At 44.8% G+C, this 18589-nt stretch overlaps 1 protein-coding gene across 2 annotated transcripts in view; it reads left to right on the top strand.

The window, feature by feature from the left end:
* The window catches only part of parp1 (poly (ADP-ribose) polymerase 1), a 66631-nt gene that overhangs the window by 4684 nt on the left and 43358 nt on the right, over positions 1–18589 (top strand). For both annotated transcript variants that reach the window (XM_041188147.1, XM_041188148.1), the window contains exons 2-4: positions 3026–3188; positions 4901–5016; positions 8547–8761. In XM_041188147.1, coding sequence (XP_041044081.1) covers positions 3026–3188; positions 4901–5016; positions 8547–8761 — 494 coding nt within the window. The remainder of the gene's footprint in view (positions 1–3025; positions 3189–4900; positions 5017–8546; positions 8762–18589) is intronic.

Below are 18589 nucleotides of genomic sequence, written 5' to 3'. Positions count from 1 at the left end.
TTGAATAATATGTGCCCCATTCCCCTCCACTACTCCCTATGGTAACAAGTATCCCATTCTAAACACACGGAGGATAGAAGTTTGTTCCTGGATTTCCTATCGGATTTATTAGTTTCTGTCTTACGTTTATGACCTTTAGTTTAGGATTCCCCCACAAACAAAGACATCATCTCTCTCTCTCTGCCCTATCAAACCCTTTCATAATCTGTCAGGCCATCCTTCAGCCTGCACTATTTTGATGCTGCTTGGCAAGTTTGACTTAATAAACCATGAGAAGAATGGTACATTGAGGATTACGGTGAATAAATCATCCTTGGGTTTCTTTTTATTCGTTCATGGGATGTGGGCGTCGCTGGCTAGGTCAGCATTTATTGCCATCCCTAATTGCCCTGGTGGTGGTGAGCTGGCTTCTTGAACTGCTGCAGTCCATGTGGTATAGGTACACCCACAGTGCTGTTAGGGAGAGGGTTCCAGGATTTTGACCCAGTGACAGTGAAGGAACGGCAATATATATCCAAGTCAGGATGGTGAGTCGACCACATTGCTGTGGGTCTGGAGTCACAGGCCAGACCAGGTAAGGGCAGCAGATTTCCTTCCCTAAAAGGACATTTGTGAAACAGATGGGTTTTTACAACAATTGGCAATAGTTTTGCGCCATCATCAGACTTAAAATTCCGGATTTTAATTGAATTCAAACTTCACCATCTGCCGTGGTGGGATTTGAATCCGGGTCCTCTGAGCATTACCCTGGGTCTCTGGAACAGTGATGACGATCACTCTGAACAAGGAAGGCTATTCAGCCCATCTTTTTCAACAACAAAAACAGAAAATACAGGTCTAACAGCATCTGTGGAGAGAAAGACAGAATTAACGTTTTGAGTCCATATGACTCTTCATCAGTCTTTTATGTTGTTGTTTTAGATTTCCAGCATCCGCAATATTTTCCTTTCAGCCCATCTTTTTGTTTATTTATGTAGAAACACTCTATAGTCCGCTCATCCCTCCCACTGAGACATCCAACTGTTTCTGAAATAGTTCGAGTTTTTATTAACCTTAACCGCTCTCTCTGGGAATTCATTCCCATGTATTGCTCACTCTCTTTGTGAGGGAGAACATCTTTTCACCTGCTTGGGCCCCGATGGGCAGGTGTGGGGGGAGATTCCTCCTGTTGTACCCAACGTAGTACAGACTTAATCCTTATGGAAAGAGGGTCTGGCATTTATATGGCACCATAAAAGACTATTTGCACTGATAGTAAGATTTCTACTGAGGGGACATAGATACAGGACACAAAATTGGAGAATATCTTTTTCACAGAATCTTTACAGTGCAGAAGGAGGCCATTCAACCCATCAAGTCTGCTCAGGATCTCTGAAAGAACATCCTATCTAGTTCCAATCCCCTCCCTTATCCCTGTAACCCTGCACATTCTTTCTTTCCAGGTATAAATTCAATTCCTTTTGAACACCTCCATCGAACCTGCCTCCGCCACCCTCTCAGGAAGTTCGATCTGGACTCCAACCCACCCTCTGGGTGATTTTTTTTTTTTATTCCATTGAGGTTTGTGAGGCTGCAGAATTGGCGACTGGAGCAGAGACCATGACCACGTTTGTTTGACATTAGATACTTGATTGGGCTGAAAAGTCAGTTTCCATAATCCCTCAAAAAAAAATCTGGAGCAAAGAATTGTTTGTAGTTTTGTTTTTATCGCAGCCATTTTGGATGAAGAAGCAAGGCCAAATATTGATTGAACAAGCTCTTTGTTCTGGATGTAACAGGATCGTGAGAAGTACAATTCAAGCAACAGAGGCTGTTTTAATATTTCATGTCTTGACCTAGATTATATGCTTGAGCACCAGAGTGCCTTTGAGACGAGCATGTCATCAATTGGACTGAACTAGGCCACTGAGTGAATGATCAGATTACAGTCCACCCTACGGAACACAGTCGACTTGTCCAAGCATTTGTTTTCCTTCACAAACCTAAAGCAAAGGAAAGACTTCCCGTTTAAACATTTTCACCTGCTTGAGATCGAGGCTCAGTGGTAGCTCTATGACTTCTGAATCAGAAGGCTGTGGGTTAAAATCTTGCTCCAGAGACAGGAGCACATAATCAAAACTGACACTTCCAATGCAATACTGAGGGAGTGTTGCATTGTTGGGAGGTGCTGTCTTTTGGATGAGATGTTAAACCTAGGCCCCCGTCCACCCTCTCCAGTGGATGCAAAAGATCCTGCGGGTCCAATTTGAAAGGAGGGGTTTTTGCCCTTTCCTGGTCAATATTTAACTGTCAGTCAACAACACTCATAAAGCTCAACATCATCCAGGACAAAGCAGTCCACCTAATTGGCAACCCTTCCTCAAACATTCACTCCCTCCACCACTGACGCACAGTAGCAGCAGTGTGTACCATCTACAAGATGCACTGCAGAAACTCACCAAGGCTCCTTAGACAGCACCTTCCAAACCCACGACCACTACCATCTAGAAGGACAAGGACAGCAGATAGATAGGAATACCACCACCTGGAAGTTCTCTCCCCCCCCCCCCCCCCCAAGTCACTCACCATCCTGACTTGGATATATATTGCCGTTCCTTCACTGTCACTGGGTCAAAATCCTGGAACCCTCTCCCTAACAGCACTGTGGGTGTAACTATACCACATGGACTGCAGCAGTTCAAGAAGCCAGCTTACCACCACCAGGGCAATTAGGGATGGGCAATAAATGCTGGCCTTGCCAGCGACACCCACATCCCATCAATGAAAGCATTATCTGGTCATTATCACTTACTTTGTAAGTGGGTTTGCTGTCTGCAAATTGGCTGCTGCGTTTGCTGCATTACAATAGTGACAACATTTCAGGGTCTGTAAAGTTCTTTGGGACATCCTGACATCATTGAAGGTAGCTGTTTTCTTTCTTTCCTTCCCTCCTTCCTCCTTTTCCGATGCTGCAGGCTATCTAGCCAATCGATCAATGTTGAAGTTGCCCCAGTGTGACACTTGTGTGAATTGTGTTCCCTTGCAGTCGCCGATGTTTGATGGGAAGGTGCCCCACTGGCACCACTATGCCTGTTTTTGGAAGCGAGCACGGGTTGTGTCACCCACAGATGTAGATGGGTTGTCAGACCTTCGGTGGGACGACCAAGAGAAGATTAAAAAGGCCATTGAAACTGGAGGAGCAGGAGGAGGTACTACACATTATTACTTTTATATTTCTACTGGCACACTCCTAGAAACTGCTCCCTCAACCTCTCTCTACTCCCTTCCCCCTTGCTCCACTTTCACTTACCTCAGGTTTGACTCTCCATCTTATTCTACCTCTCATATCTCTTCCCCTTAGGGTTTTTATTTGGCTTTCAAAATTCAGCTTTTAAAAAATATCAGGTTAGAATGAGGAAAGAGACTGTCCTTCTCCCCAGATACCTCTTTCCCTTCCCCTGCTTTTTCTGCCCTCACCCTGGTATTTACAACCTACTCCAGGCAGCTCGATGAATAATAAGCATCTTAAATAGAATTGTTTTGTTATTTTTTAATTGTGTTGTTAAAGTTACTGTTCATGTAGATCAAAAAATTCAAAATGATGGATCATTCTAAATTAGTGGCTTTAAAACAAATGAAACAATTTGCCCTGTTTTCAGAGCTGTTTTCCTTGTTATTCACTGTTTTAAAAAGTTGAGTGTAGAAGTAGTTTCGATTGGTTAGGTGATTGGCAACTTGATGGTTAAGTCTTATTATTGCCTTAAAGACCACTGACATCTAAGGTTTGCCACTCTGGATGCGTCGGATACAGGACATCTGATTATATAGAGGTGCTTAACATACTCATTCAAAACGGAATAAAACCAAGTTTCTTGCCATGTTTCAATTATACAATCTTGGCTTTGCTTTTCCAAAGTAAATATCCTGAGTTTTTGTTTAAATGCAGTGGAATCCTGACTCTCTACCATTCCAGCTTACCATCCAAATTTTCACAGGACAGTGTCTTGGACAAATAGCCATCTCAACATCCAGACTCGCAATGTCAATCCCTCCTGTCTCGCGTAAATCTTCCTCGAGGCATGAGGCAGATGAGAGCGTATTTCCAATTTTACGTTATGATTGTCCTTCTCCCTGCCTATTCCCACCCAGAGCTGTGCCTGTGAGACATGGAGACCTGGCATTGTAGTTTTATCTACGATTACATTTCCTGACTTGCCAGTTCATCCTATTTGAGTTGCGTTGTTTCAGGAATGTCTATTCTCAGCCTTATTGGTGGATTAATCTTAAATCAAAACACTGAGATTTATTGGCCTCAACAGTTTGAGATATCCACAAATTTAGGGAAGCGCAAACAAACTTCATTTATCTCCCTACCGCCTAATCACAGAATGATACAGCACCAAAAGGAGGCCATTTGGCCCATCATGTCTGAGATATCCTATTAATCCCACTCTCCTTTTTCACTACATCCCTAATGTTTTCTTCTTCAAGTATTTATCCACTTCCATTTTGAAAGTTGTTACTGAGCCTATTTCCATCGCCTTTCAGGCAGGCCCATCTGAGGTTCTCTTCCCAATTACCTGGAAACTGTGTCCTCTGCTTACCATTCTTCTGCCAGTGGAAACAGTTGCTCCTTATTTACTCTTACCAGAGCCCCTTATAATTTAGAAACACCTCTATCGAATCTCCCCTTAATTTTCTTTAACAGACAAACTTGTATTCGCTGCCCTAAAGAGAATAATTCCAGCTTCACCAGTCTCTTCGGATAAGAAGTTTGGATGCACGAGGCATAAATTATAGCTGTACTATGGTACTCATGAGGCCAAATCATGGACGCACTCTTATCCACCCTACTGAATATGTAGTATTGCGGTTCCATTCTGCTTTGCCGGTAAAACATGTTCCTTTTTCAAACACACAGGAAAAGGTGGTGAGCCGGGAGAGGGAAAAGGGGAGAAGACCCTGAATGACTTTGTAGTGGAATACGCCAAGTCAAACAGGAGCGTGTGTAAAGGCTGCAGTAAAAAAATAGAAAAGGTGAGTGGATGTTGAACAGTCACTTCTGACGTTGAGGGGTTAGAATAACCCAGCCTGGGAGCCGGGGCCTGGTTAGAGTAGCCCAGCCCAGCCTGAGAGCCGGGGCCTGGTTCGAGTAGCCCAGCCCGGCCTGGAAGCCGGGGCCTGGTTCGAGTAGCCCAGCCCGGCCTGGAAGCCGGAGCCTGGTTCGAGTAGCCCAGCCCGGCCTGGGCCTGGCTACAATAACATCGTGTTGGAGTTGGGGGCTAGTTAGATGTGAAGATGAATGTTTTTTTTTAATATTTTTGGAAATATGGTGGTATTCTGTAAAGAAGGCTGTGTGTGTGTGTCCATGATTAAACTGGTAGTAATTCAGTAAAGACAACTTGTCTGTGGGAACTGAGGGATGAAAGGTAAAGGCGTTAGATTCATGCATTTGTAATGAGAGGCTGGTGAGGTTGGATTTACATGTAAATAGGTTGGGTAGAATTTGCATTATGAAATAAGTAGGGACTTGACTTTTTAGCTATTGAATTTCAAAGGGGAGTTTACAAGTGACAAGACTTACTACAAAAGTTTCATAAGTAAACAAGGGAAGCTTATTAAATTTTATTTGACCTGAAAGTGGAGGCAATAGGAAAGCATGAAAAAAGTTTTACATTTTGGAAAAGTTGAGTTCAAAGAGGTGCTTAGAACAATGGAATCTCAGATGAAAGGGGAAAAGGATATTTAAGGAAAGATGTTGAGCTGAGTTGGGTGGCAGTGTGGGGGAGATGTCCTGAGACCAGATCTGTGCTGGGAGAAGGTGTGAAAGTTATGAATTTGAAGCAGCCATCGAGTTTTAAAGCCGGAGAACTCCTTGTTTTCAGAAAGCAGCCTGTTTCTGAACCTTTCTTTTGGATTTCCACAGCAGATTGGAAGAGGGTGAGAAGTCGTGTACCATACCTTTACTAAAGCGACAGCAGTTTTTGCCTTGTATTGTGATGCAGCAGATGATGTGTGCCAGGCGGGCCCAAATCCACGAGGTTCCTTGGTCACAACAGTTTTTGCAATTTGTATTTATTACGAGAAGACTGAGCACTGAAATCAGAAGTAATGAGTCCACTAAGACCTTTAGAATTTTCTTTTGTTAATAAATATTTTAATTTAAAACTTTAAAAGGTGTCAAACACATACATAAAATTCCAGTTACTTCATACCATAGTAAATACTAAAATTCCTGCCTAACCTGATTCCCAAATACACCCCCTCGTAAGGCAACAGTCCCAAATAGATCTTAAAGTTAGAAAAAACCAGACCAGTACAATTATCACCTTTAAGGCTGGACGCAGCAAAACTCATACAGACATGGCTACAGCGGTTTCTGAGGATGTTTCACCAGCTTCTGCTATACAGCATCTCTCTCAACATAGCCTTTCATCCCCCCTTTATATAAGTTTTCTCTCTTTTTAATCTGTAAATTCCATTGTCCTATATGTCTTTGAAAATGTACTTTCCCATAATATAAAACTTTTCACGATGCGACTATTGTCAGTAACCCTTGGGAAAAATAAACATATTGCTTGGCCTAGTTTCTTTGGCTAGGTGTAAAATCCTGCAACTCTTTGAAATTCAAACTGCCCTGATTTATCTCAAAACCTTACATTCTAATACTTCAAACATGTTTACGTATTTAGCATTTCAAACCTAGTTTCTTTTGATGAGTCAAAATCTCCAGACCAGCTGTCTCCAATTCAATTAAATCCACCCCCGCACCCCCCCCCCCCCCACACACACACACACACACACACACACACAAACCATCCAAACCCCACTATTAACTTACTTTTACAATAAATCACAATATTATGAAAATTATACTTTTGTAACATTTGGGTAATATTACTGGATTTTTATGGTTAAAAATCTATAAGGGAGCTGTTGCCAAGTAGTTTACTTGAGTGTCCTGACCAAGGTGGGGGGTTTTGGGGGGATGTTTTGTAGCTTTAATCTTGGGTGCTTAAGATTTTTTTTTCCTTCTTGTTAATAAATCTTTTAATTTTAATATCCTAAAAGTGTTACTCGGATTCTATGCTTCTGGGATCAGTAGTTCTTTCCCTCGTTTTCAAAATACAAAAAAAAGGTATGATCAGTAAGACCATTTTCCCTCTGGGATATGGGTTGCTCAGCAAATTACATCAGCTGTGGTCATAACATTAGAAAAAACAGTCTGGAAGTTGTGACCTAGTTAGAATAGCACAGTCTGGGAGTTGTGGCTTAGTTAAATAACGCAGTCTGGGAGTTGGGATCTAATTAGAGTAACGCAGTCTGGGAGTTGGGGTCTAATTAGAGTATCACAGTCTGGGAGTTAGGGCCTAATTAGAGTAACACAGTCTGGGAGTTGGGGCCTAGTTCTAAAACAACTTACATTAAAGGGGCAAAATAAATGTAATAAAACCTCCCTTGATGCTTTGCAGCAGCATTATAAAACAAAACGTAGAATAGCACACTGCAGGAGTTCAGTTCTAGTTAGAAGTACACAGTCCGAGGTTTGGCACCTCATTTGTATTATGCATTTTTTTTTAAATCGCATTGGTAATACAGGAGGAAGATAATCTCACTTTCATGTAGGTGTCAGTGGGTAGTGCTGTTGTTTTTGAGTTTGTGTATTTGAGTCCCACTCCAGAGAGTTGAGCCCATAAACCACTGAAGGAGTGCTGCACCATCAGAGGTGTTATTTTCTGGCTGAGGTGTTATACTGAGGCTTTCCTGAGTAGCAGGAGGGTTGATACCACAATGGTTGTCTTCTCTGCCCCAGCGTCCTCCACCTCCACTCCACCCATCCCGTCTTCCTCCAGTATCCCTCCTGGAAGGAGGCTGTGTGGAAGTCTGGTAAGGGCAGAATTGAATCAATTTCCTTCAGAGTGTCACCCCACGGTGTGGGGCTCAATACTACACATGGCAACGCATATGTTGAGAAGCCTCTGATGAAAGGGCTAATGGTTCGCTGCTGGATGTTTAGGCATTGGTTTGATATAAATTATATGACAGGCAAATTTGCTATCATTTTCTTGCATTCATTCTTGGGATGTGGGTTTCTCTGGCTGGGCCAGCATTTATTGCCCATTCCTATCTGCCCTTTGGAAGGTGGTGGTGAGCTGCTGCCTTGAACTGCTGCAGCCCATGTGGCGTAGGTACACCCACAGTACAGTTAGGGAGGAAGCTCCAGGATTTTGACCCAGCAACAGTGAAGGAACGGCGATATATTTCCAAGTCAGGGTGGTGAGGGGCTTGGAGGGGAACTTCCAGGTTATGGTGTTCCCATGTGTCTGCTGCCCTTGTTTTTCTCAGTAGTAGTTGCCTTGGGAAGATGCTGTCAAAGGATCCTTGGTGAGTCGCTGCAGTGTATCTTGTAGATGATACACACTGCTGCTACTGTGTGTTGGTAGTGGAGAGAGGGAATGTCCTTCTAGCAGAGAAGTTAGGCTAAGGAACACAGCTATATCTGTACCCCCCCCCCCCCCCTGCCGTTCACTGCTCTGTAAAAACCCTGTTGCATTTCTGCCACACAGGATACTGTCCGTGTCTCCAAGAAAATGATCAACCCTGAGAAGCCACAGCTGGGGATGATCGACCACTGGTACCACCCTGACTGCTTTGTGGCTAACAAAGCAGAACTTGGCTTTCTGCCCACCTACAGCGCCAGCCAACTGAAGGGCTTCAATGCTTTGAGTGCAGAAGACAAGGGAGAACTGAAGAAGCAGCTTCCAGCTGTCAAGAGTGAAGGGTATTTATCTATTCATGAAAATTCAAATGCCCGTTAACGGACTGCATTCTGCACTGAAATACTTGATATCACTCCCAGATATATGAGCCATCTGAACCCTTCGATTAGATTCCAGTCTGTAATCACTCCCAGATATCCATTATTCTATATATAAACCATCTGAACCCCTCGATTAGATTCCAGTCTGTAATCACTCCCAGATATCCATTATTCTATAAATAAACCATCTGAACCCTTCGATTAGATTCTCAGCATTCCACCTGACTCTACTCCCTTCCAGTACCTCAAGAAGTCCTCCAATTTCAATTTTTAATTAGACCTTTGCAGCCAGACTCCACAAAGAGCAGGAAGCTATTTCCGTATGCTTTTTTGTACAAATGGTTTTCATTGTCACTATTATAAATGAAAGCCAGTGAATTTCCATCTTAAACATATTTGAGAGTCTGTCCCAGTGCATTTGCAGATAACCCTTGTGGTTTCTAAATAATTTATATAGTACATTATTTGATCCTGATATTCCATGTAACCTGTATTGAGTATCACAGGTACAACAGCTACAATCTGCATTTGTATAGCACTTTAACATAATGAAATATCCCAGGGTGCTTCACAGGAGCAATTATCAAACAATATTTGAGAGACATTAGGACAGGTGACTAAAAGCTTGGGTCAAAGAGGTGGGGTTTTAAGGAGTGTCTTAAAGGAGGAATGAGAGTTTGAGCAATATGAGCAGTGGTTAGACCATACGGTTCCTCAAGCCTACAAAGGTTTAAAGACATTGAGAGGCAGAGAAGTTTAGGGAGGAAATTCCAGAGCTTAGAATCTAGACAGCCGAAGCCATGGCAACCAATGATTGAAGTTAGGCATACTCAAGGGACCAGAATTGGAGGAGCTCAGATATCCCAGAGGATCGTGGGGCTGGAGGAGATTACAAAGAGGAGTTTACTTTTCTCTCTTGTGTCACCATTAGGGCTGTCCTATTGGTTGCCACTCCAGAGGACTGGCCATGTGGCTTCAGTGGGCACAAGTATGGGCCTTTCAGATTGGTGAATGATTGTCCTGCCTCCTCTTCTGACAGGCCAGTCACCACTGTCAATCATTCCTCAGTTCCACCCAATGATTGACCAGTCGGAAGTAACACTGGTCATTGACCAAGAGGAAACGTATCATGAGCCGCATGTAAAATGAAAATGTGCACAGTTGTTGATGTGTCTCAGTCTGCCAACTGTGTGGAATTGCTGGTTGCTTATCATTTTAGTTTGAATGCTCAAGGAAAGGTGAGCTTTCTTGGGTATAATTAGAAAACCCTGTCTGTATTGTATATTTTTTCTTTCTTCTTTCATGGAATGTGGGTGTCAATGGCAAGGCCAGCACTTGTTGCCTATCTGTAATTGCCCTTGAACTGAGTGGTTTGCTAGGCCATTTCAGAGAGCAGTTAAGTCAGCCACATTGTTGTGGGTCTGGAGTCGCATGTCAGCCAGACCAGGTAAGGATGGCAGATTTCCTTCGCTAAAGGACATTAGTGAATCAGATGGGTTTTTACAACAATCGACTGTCATCATTACTGACACTAGGCTTTCAATCCTGATTATTAATTGAATTTAACTTGCACCAGCTGCCTTGATGGGATTTGAACGCTTATCCCCAGAGCATTAGCTTGTGCCTCTGGATTACTGGTCCAGTGACATTACCACCATGCCACCGTCTCACCCAGTACATAATTTTAACACATAATTACAAGTTTTCCTCTCCCAGGATATCTCTAATGCGTGCGGTATGAAGGCTGGTTTTGCTGCTAGCCTGGCCTGTACCTTTAAGGCCTTTGCTTGCAGCAGGCAAATCCAGGTCAGTAAAGCTGTTTCTGAGCTACTGGGCCTGCAACTCGAACATTGGCCTTCTCTCTTTTTATAATTTAATGTTGTGATTTTGCATTTACGTTGGGCTATGGAGAGGGACTAATGGCTGTGATTCCTCTGACATCGGAACAGGATTAGTTTCTGGGATGAGGAATTGCAATTCCATGGATAGACGAGAGAAGCTGCGGGAAAAGGGGGCACAATCTTAAAATTAGAGCTAGGCCATTCAGGGGTGATGTCAGGTATCATTTCTTCACACAGAGTGCCATGGAGCTCTCTCCCACAACCACTTGTGAAGGTTAGAGATCAATTGTAAATTTCAATACAGATTGCTAGGTACTACCCACAGTGTTCCTCAGACTGAGGTTTAGAGAGAGGAGATAATGGACAGAGTATTTCAGATACTCTGGATTGGAGAGGGGACCTGTTCCCTGATTCCTGCTCCGTGTGCTCTGTTGGAAAGAGCAACTGGGTGCTAGTTGAAGACTGGTTTAGGCTAGGTTGTGATGCTGCTTCTCCTCGTTGTTGTCTATTCTATTGACACTGGCCATCGTACTCTGGCTGCCCACACTGGCAGAGTGCTAGGGCACTGTGAGCTGCCTTTGCAGCTGCAGTGTGGCACGAGGTGAGACCATTAAGAGAGGGAGAAGAGGGCAATTCTGGTCTTGGAATCCTTGGTTGTGAAACATGGAGAGCGTGTGCACCGGCTACCTCGGGAAGGGGAGCAGGGGTCATTCTACCCTCATGGCAGGCCCCACTTGTGAAGGGTGACATAGGAATATGGCCTTGAAGGCCCGTTGGAAGGCCTTCATTTTGAAGGCGTAGAGAATTGGGTTGACGGCTGAATTGGCGTGAGAGAGGATGATGGCAGTCAGCAGGAGTGGCATTGGGACAGGGCACTGCGGGCACAGCAGGAGAACGCAGTTGATCACATGGAGGGGAACCCAGCAGATGGCGAAGAGGGCGAGCACCAGGAAGAGCGAGCTAGCCGTCTTCATCTCTGGTCTGGCTCCCACAGCCTGTGCCCTATCCCGCCGCCCCTCACCCAACCTCCGGGCTACCAGCCGCCGCACCTCTGCCAGGATGTGGGCATAGATGGCAAACATGGCAGCCAGGGGTCCCAGGATGCAACCAAAGAAGTTAAAGTAGACCATGTAGGTAATATCCATCATTGTCACAAAGAAGCAGTGCCCGTCTGCCAGCAGAAGCTGATGCCGGCCCATCAGGGGCACCAGGCCAATGAGCAGAGACAGGAGCCAGGTGATGGCGATGTTGGCACCCACATTTCTGGGCGTCACAATGGACTGGTAGCGCAGGGGACGGAAGATAGCCACATAGCGCTCGATGGCCACAGCCAGTAGACTAAAGATGGAACTTTGAGTCAGCATGGTGAGGACAGAGAGCATCAGCACGCAGAGGTGGAAGTTGTGCCTGGGGATTCCCAGGTCAGTCAGTATGGCGCAGGGGACGGCCAGGGCACCCACACAGATGTCAGCCACAGCTAGCGAGACCAGGAAGTAGTTGGTGACAGCGCGCAGTCGATGATCCCGGAGCACGGCGGGCGCAGACTAGCACATTCCCTATGGTGGATGCTACTGCAATCACTAGCTCTGCCAGCACATAGGGAAGATTGAGGGTCATGGCATTTAGATTGGTAAGCGTGGCATTTGTCTGCCCAATGGCCATGCTCGTTGGAGTCACCATTTTGTGTGTCTGTGTCAAAAGGCATTCTGATTTGGCGTGGGCTTTCGGTCTATTGACCTCTATCTTCCCCTTGTTTTTAGACTCTGTCAAACTTGAACGAGCTGGTCCGACAGCCTTTGTCTTCCCTTTGCTTGCAGGGTTCTCTTCACCTTAAATCTGATACAGAATGATTGTACAGTTATTAACTAGCTGGTACAGTTATTAACTAGCTGATAAAGATTTAAAGAGGGTGCAGAAACAAACGCAAATCTTTGAAGGTGCAAGGACAAGCCTATGAGGTAATCTTTTTAAAAAAAAACATACAGGATCCTTGGCTTTATAGAGGCACAGGGTATAAAAACAAGGAAGAAAGATCTTGTCTTTACAGCTTAACATCAGTGGTGGGAAAAATAATGGAATCCTTACTAAAGGAGGGAAGAGAAGAACATCTAGGATTTACCAACCTTTTTGAGGAGATAACAGAGAGAGTAGACATTGGTGATCCAGTAGATACTTATTTGGGTTTTAAAAAGGCCTCCGATAAGGTCCCCCATAATAGATCAGTGAATAAGGCCAGAGAATGTGGAGTCAGGGACAAGTGTCAGAACGGATTGCGAGCTGGCTTCAGGACAGAAAGCAGAGAGTGGGAGTAGAGAATTGTTATTCAGAGAGGCAGAAAGTGGGAGTAATGCTTTATAAGGATCAGTGCTGGGATCACTGCTGTTCACAATTTACAATGACAATTTGGACTTTGGGCTCAAAAATACAATTTCTAAATTTGTGGTTGACACTAAACTGTGGAGGATAATCAATATTGAGGAGGAATGCATTAAATTACAGGTGGACATTAATAATTGGCAAATGAAGTTCAACACCAATAAATGTGAGGTAGTACATTTTGGTAGAAAAAATAAGGTGGTCACTTATTACTTGGAATCACAATTGTTATGGCGCATAAAGAGCCCATTTGGCCCATCTTGTCTGCACTGGCTCTCCAAGTATAGGTGTGGTAGAGGAAACGAGGGATCTCGGACTACAAATACACCAAACGTGAAACAGGTCAGCAGGGCAATAAATTAAAAACAAACTGAGCTTTAAGCTTAATTTTTAGAAGGTTAGAATTGAAAAGTAAGGAAATTACGCTAAACCTGTATCAGCCTTTGTTAGACCATACTTGGCGTAATTCTTGCCCTTCTTGTCGCCATAGTATAAAAAAGATATAAAATCACTGCAGAGAAGATTTACAAGGATGATACCAGAAATATGTGGATATCAGGAAAGGATTGGCAGGCTGGGTCTCTTTTCTCCCAGCTAAAGAAGGCTGAGGGAGTGAGCTAATAGAGGCCTTTAAAATTATGAAATGTTTTGACAGAGTGGATACAGAGAGAATGTTTTCTTTTGTGGGGAATAACTTAGTTTAAGATAGCCACTAAGAAATCCAATAGGGAATTCAGAAGAAATATCTGCACCCAAAGAGAGTTAAGAATGTGGAACTCACTACCACAGGGAGCAGTTCAAGTGAATCATACCAATGTCTTTCCTTGTACAAAGACGCATTCAGGTACAGCAAGCATTTAGGAAGGCAAGTGGCATGTTGGCCTTTATTGCAAGGGGATTGGAGTACAGGAATAAAGAAGTCTTGCTACAATTATACAGGGTTTTGGTGAGACCACATCTGGAGTACTCTGCAGTTTCGAGGAGGCTGAATCACAAAGAGACTGGGAACCCAGAGAGAAGAGCAGAAGGTACAAAATGGGGCATAGGATTGAAGGTTGGGGAGAGACTACAATGTTTCCTAAACAAGGATTTTAATTCCATGACTGGGAGCCAATGGAGGTTAAAGAAAACCCAAAGCACAAAATATTGCACATGCTGGAGATCATAAATGAAGTTAAAGTGCTGAAAAAGCTCAGCAGGTTAGGCAGCACCTGTGGAGAGAGGAAGTATATTCTTGCATTGGAGATGGTACAGTGAAGGTTCAGTAAATTAGTCCCTGGGATGAGACGCTGAGTAAATTGGACTTATATTCTCTGGAGTTTAGAAGAATGACAGATGATGTCATTGCAACATACAAAATTCTGAAGGGGCTTGATAGGGTTTTTTTTTATTATTCATTTGCGGGATATGGCCTTCGCTGGCTGGGCCAGCATTTATTGCCCATCCCTAGTTGCCCTTGAGAAGGTGGTGAGCTGCCTTCTTGAACCACTGCAGTCCATGTGGTGTAGGTGCACCCACCGTGCTGTTAGGGAGGGATTTTGACCCAGCGACAGTGAAGGAATGACGATATATTTCCAAGTAAGGATGGTGAATAACATGGAGGGGAACTTACAGATGGTGGTGTTCCCGTCTGTCTGCTGCCCTTGTGGTTCCAGATGGTAGTGGTCATGGGTTTGGAAGGTGGTGTCGAAGAAGCCTTGGTAAATTGTTGCAGTGCGTCTTGTAGATGGCACACACTACTGCTACTGTATGTCAATGGTGGAGGGAGTGAATGTTTGTGGATGTGGTGCCAATCAAGCGGGCTGCTTGCCCTGGATGGTCCAGGCAAGTGGGGAGTATTCCATACACACTCTTGACTTGTGCCTTGAAGATGGTGGACAGGCTTTGGGGAGTCAGGAGGTCAGTTAGTCGCTGCAGGATTCCTAGCCTCTGACCTGCTGTTGTAACCACAGTATTTATATGACTAGTCCAGTTTAGTTTCTGGTCAATGGTAACCCCCAGGATGTTGATAGGGGGAGGCAGTGATGGTAATGCCATTGAATGTCAAGGGGCAAACGTCTTCAGTACTATTGCTGGAATATTGTCAGGGCCCGTGGTCATTGCAGTATCCAGTGCCTTCAGCCATTTCTTGATATCACGTGGAGTGAATCGAATTGGCTGAATACTGGCATCCGTGATGCAGGGCGGCTCCAGAGGAGGCCGAGATGGATCATTGACTCTGCACTTCTGACTGAAGATTGTAGCAAATGCTTCAGCCTTTCTTTTGCACTGATGTGCTGGTCACTCCATCATTGAGGATGGGGATATTTGTGGAGCTTCCTCCTCTAGTGAGCAGTTTAGTTGTCCACCACCATTCACAACTGGATGTGGCAGGACTGCAGAGCTTAGATCTGATCCGCTGGTTGTGGGATTGCTTAGCCCTGTCTGTCACTTCCTGCTTATGCTGTTTGGCACGCAAATAGTCCTGTGTTATAGCTTCACCAGGCTGACACCTCATTTTTTAGGTATGCTGGTGCTGCTCCTGGCATGCTCTCCTGCACTCTTCATTGAACCAGATTTCATCTCCTGCTTTGATGGTAATGGTAGAGTGGGAGATATGCCGGGCCATGAGGTTGCAGATTGTGTTCGAGTACAGTTCTACTGCTGCTGATGGCCCACAGTGCCTCATGGATGCCCAGTCTTGAGTTGGTAGATCTGTTCAAATCTATCCCATTTAGCATGATGGTAGTGCCACACAACAGGATGGAGGGTATCCTCAATTTGAAGGCAGGACTTTGTTTCCACGACGACTACCAACAGCGTCATGGACAGATGTATCCTGAGGCAGGCAGGTTGGTGAGAATGAGATCAAGTGTGTTTTTCCCTCTTGTTGGTTCCTTCACTGCCTGCTGCAGACCCAGTCTAGCAGCTATGTCCTTTAGGACTCAGCCAGCTCGGTCAGTAGTGGTGCTACCAAGCCACTGTTGTTGATGGACATTGAAATTCCCCACCCAGAGTACATACTACACCCTTGCCACCCTCAATACTCCCTCCAAGTGGCGTTCAACATGGAGGAGCACTGATTCATCGGCTAAGGGATGGTGGTACGTGGTAATCAGCAGGAGGTTTCCTTGCCCATGTTTGACCTGAGGCCATGAGACTTCATGGGCTCCAGAGTCGATGTTGAGGACTCCCAGGGCAACTCACTCCCGACTGTTTACCACTGTGCCGCCACTCTGCTAGGCCTGTCCTGCCTGTCGGTAGGACATTAGAATTAGTGGTGGTGTCTGGTTATGAATCTGTGAGGATGACTATGTCAGGCTATTGTTTGACTAGTCTGAATCAGCTCTCCCAATTTTGGCACTAGCCCTCAGATGTTAGTAGAGAGGACTTTGCAGGGTCAACAGGGCTGAGTTTGCAATTGTCGTTTCCTGTGTCTCGGTCAATGCCGGGTGGTCCATCCGGTTTCATTCCTTTTTTGAGACTTTGTAGTGGTTTGATTCCAATGAGTGACTTGCTAGGCCATTTTAGAGGGCATTTACATGGAATCATATGTAGGCCAGGCCAGGTAAGGATGGCAGATTTCCTCCTGTAAAGGGCATTAGTGAACCAGATGGGTGTTTATGACCATTGACAATGGTACTATTAGACTTTTAATTCCAGATTTTTATCTGCCTTGGTGGGATATGAACCCCGGTCCCCAGAACATTACCCTGGGTCTCTGGCATACTAGTCCAGCGACAATACCACTATGCTATCGTCTCCCTAGAGAGATTGTTTCCTCTGGCTGGGGAATGTAAAACACAGGGGCATAGTCTCAGGATAAGGGGCCAAACATTTAGAACTGAGATGAGGAGAAATTTCTTCTCTCAAAGGGTTGTGAATCTTTGGAATTCTCTACCCCAGAGGGTTGTGGATGCTCCATCGTTGGATACATTTAAGGCTGGGCTGGGCAGATTTTTGGTCTCTCAGAGAATCAAGGGACATGGGCAGTTGGTCAGGGGGAGATGGAGGTAATTGGAGTTGAAGTCCAAGGTTAGCCACAATTGTGTTGAATGGCGGAGCAGGTTCAATGGGCCATGTGGTCTTCTGCTCCACTATCTTGTGTTCTGGCACTTAAGGAGAAACTTGTCAAGCATTTGAGACAGGAATACAGGGTTACAGTGATAGATTTAGATGAGAAAAGACGGGAGGAGGCTTGAGTGAAGCATAATCACTGGCATGAGCTGGCTGGGCTGAATGGCCCGTGTGTGTGCTGACTATCCTATGTCACCCTACCTAACTCTTTTCACAATCTGGATGTGATCAGGATGTCTGAAAATGTATTGCAGCCAATGAAGTTAAGCCTCGACTGTAGTATTGTGTCCAGTTTTGGGCACCGCACTTTAGGAAGGATGTGAAGGAGGTAAAGGGAGTGCAGAAAAGATTCACAAGAATGGCTCCAGAGATGAGGACTTTCAGTTATATGAATAGATTGGAGAAAGCTGAGGCTGTTCACCTCTGAAAAGAGAAGCTTAAAAGGAAATTTGATAGAGGTGTTCAAAATCATGAGTGATTGTGATAGAGCGATTGTGAAGAAAATGCTTCCACTGACAGGTAAGCAGAGGGCACAGATTTAAGGGAATTGGCGGAAGAATAAAAGGTGAGATGAGAACTTCTTTTTCTATAGTAAGTTCTGCTGATCTGGAATGTAGTGCCTGGAAGGAATGATAACTTTCAAAAGGGAATTAAATAACTCCTTATAGGGCTATGGTAAAAGGACAAGGAAGTGGAATTCATTTTCAAAGAGCTGGGACAAGCATGATGGGCCAAATGGCCTCCTGGTACCGCCTCCTAAGAGAACATTGGTGACCAGGGACTTACATTTGATAGGTCCATGATTATACTTGGCAGTGGTTTGCCGTTGCCTTCTGCAGTTTGGCTGACCTGGAAACTCTCCCAACCTTTACCGCCTGCCATCCGGCATATTGGAAGGATTTACAGAGTGATTATCAACCTGCTTGGCCATGTTATGAACACACTTTCTATGGCTATCAAGTCCTGAATTGGGACTTGAACCCAGAGCTTGTGGCCCAGAGGTAGGGACACTATCAGGGTGCCACGAGACTTTCCTTCGTTCTGTGATGCTAAACTGAAAACTGCAGCAACAGATATCCACCTGCAGCCCGCCCGCCGCCCCCCCCCCCCCCCCCCAAACCACCTCCACATAAAACGACTCATTGTTTTAAGCATGAAATGACCTGACAGCCTTCAGCCTTCTAGACGAGGATCTTGGATTCAGCACAGTGTCCGTTGTGACACATTGGGTAACACGCTCGCCTCCTGAGCCAGCAGGTTATGGGTTCATGTCCTGCTCCAATGATGCTCACAGAATCTAGGCAGTACTGAGGGAGTGCAATAGAAATGCTAGTCCTTTTTATTCAGCTCAGAAAATACTGGAAACTCTCAGCAGATCTGGCAGCATCTGCGGAGACAGAGAGAGAGAGAGACAGTGTTAACGTTTCACTGCGATGACCCTTCTTCAGACTGAGAGATGTTAGAGAAACAGATTTTAACTAATTGCAGTGCTAGGAATACCTTGCTTAAAATCTGT

Source organism: Carcharodon carcharias, chromosome 5 (assembly GCF_017639515.1).
Source record: "Carcharodon carcharias isolate sCarCar2 chromosome 5, sCarCar2.pri, whole genome shotgun sequence".
NCBI lineage: Eukaryota > Metazoa > Chordata > Chondrichthyes > Lamniformes > Lamnidae > Carcharodon > Carcharodon carcharias.
Note: the sequence above shows the minus strand (reverse complement) of the source record. Positions and strands in the feature narration are given on the sequence as shown.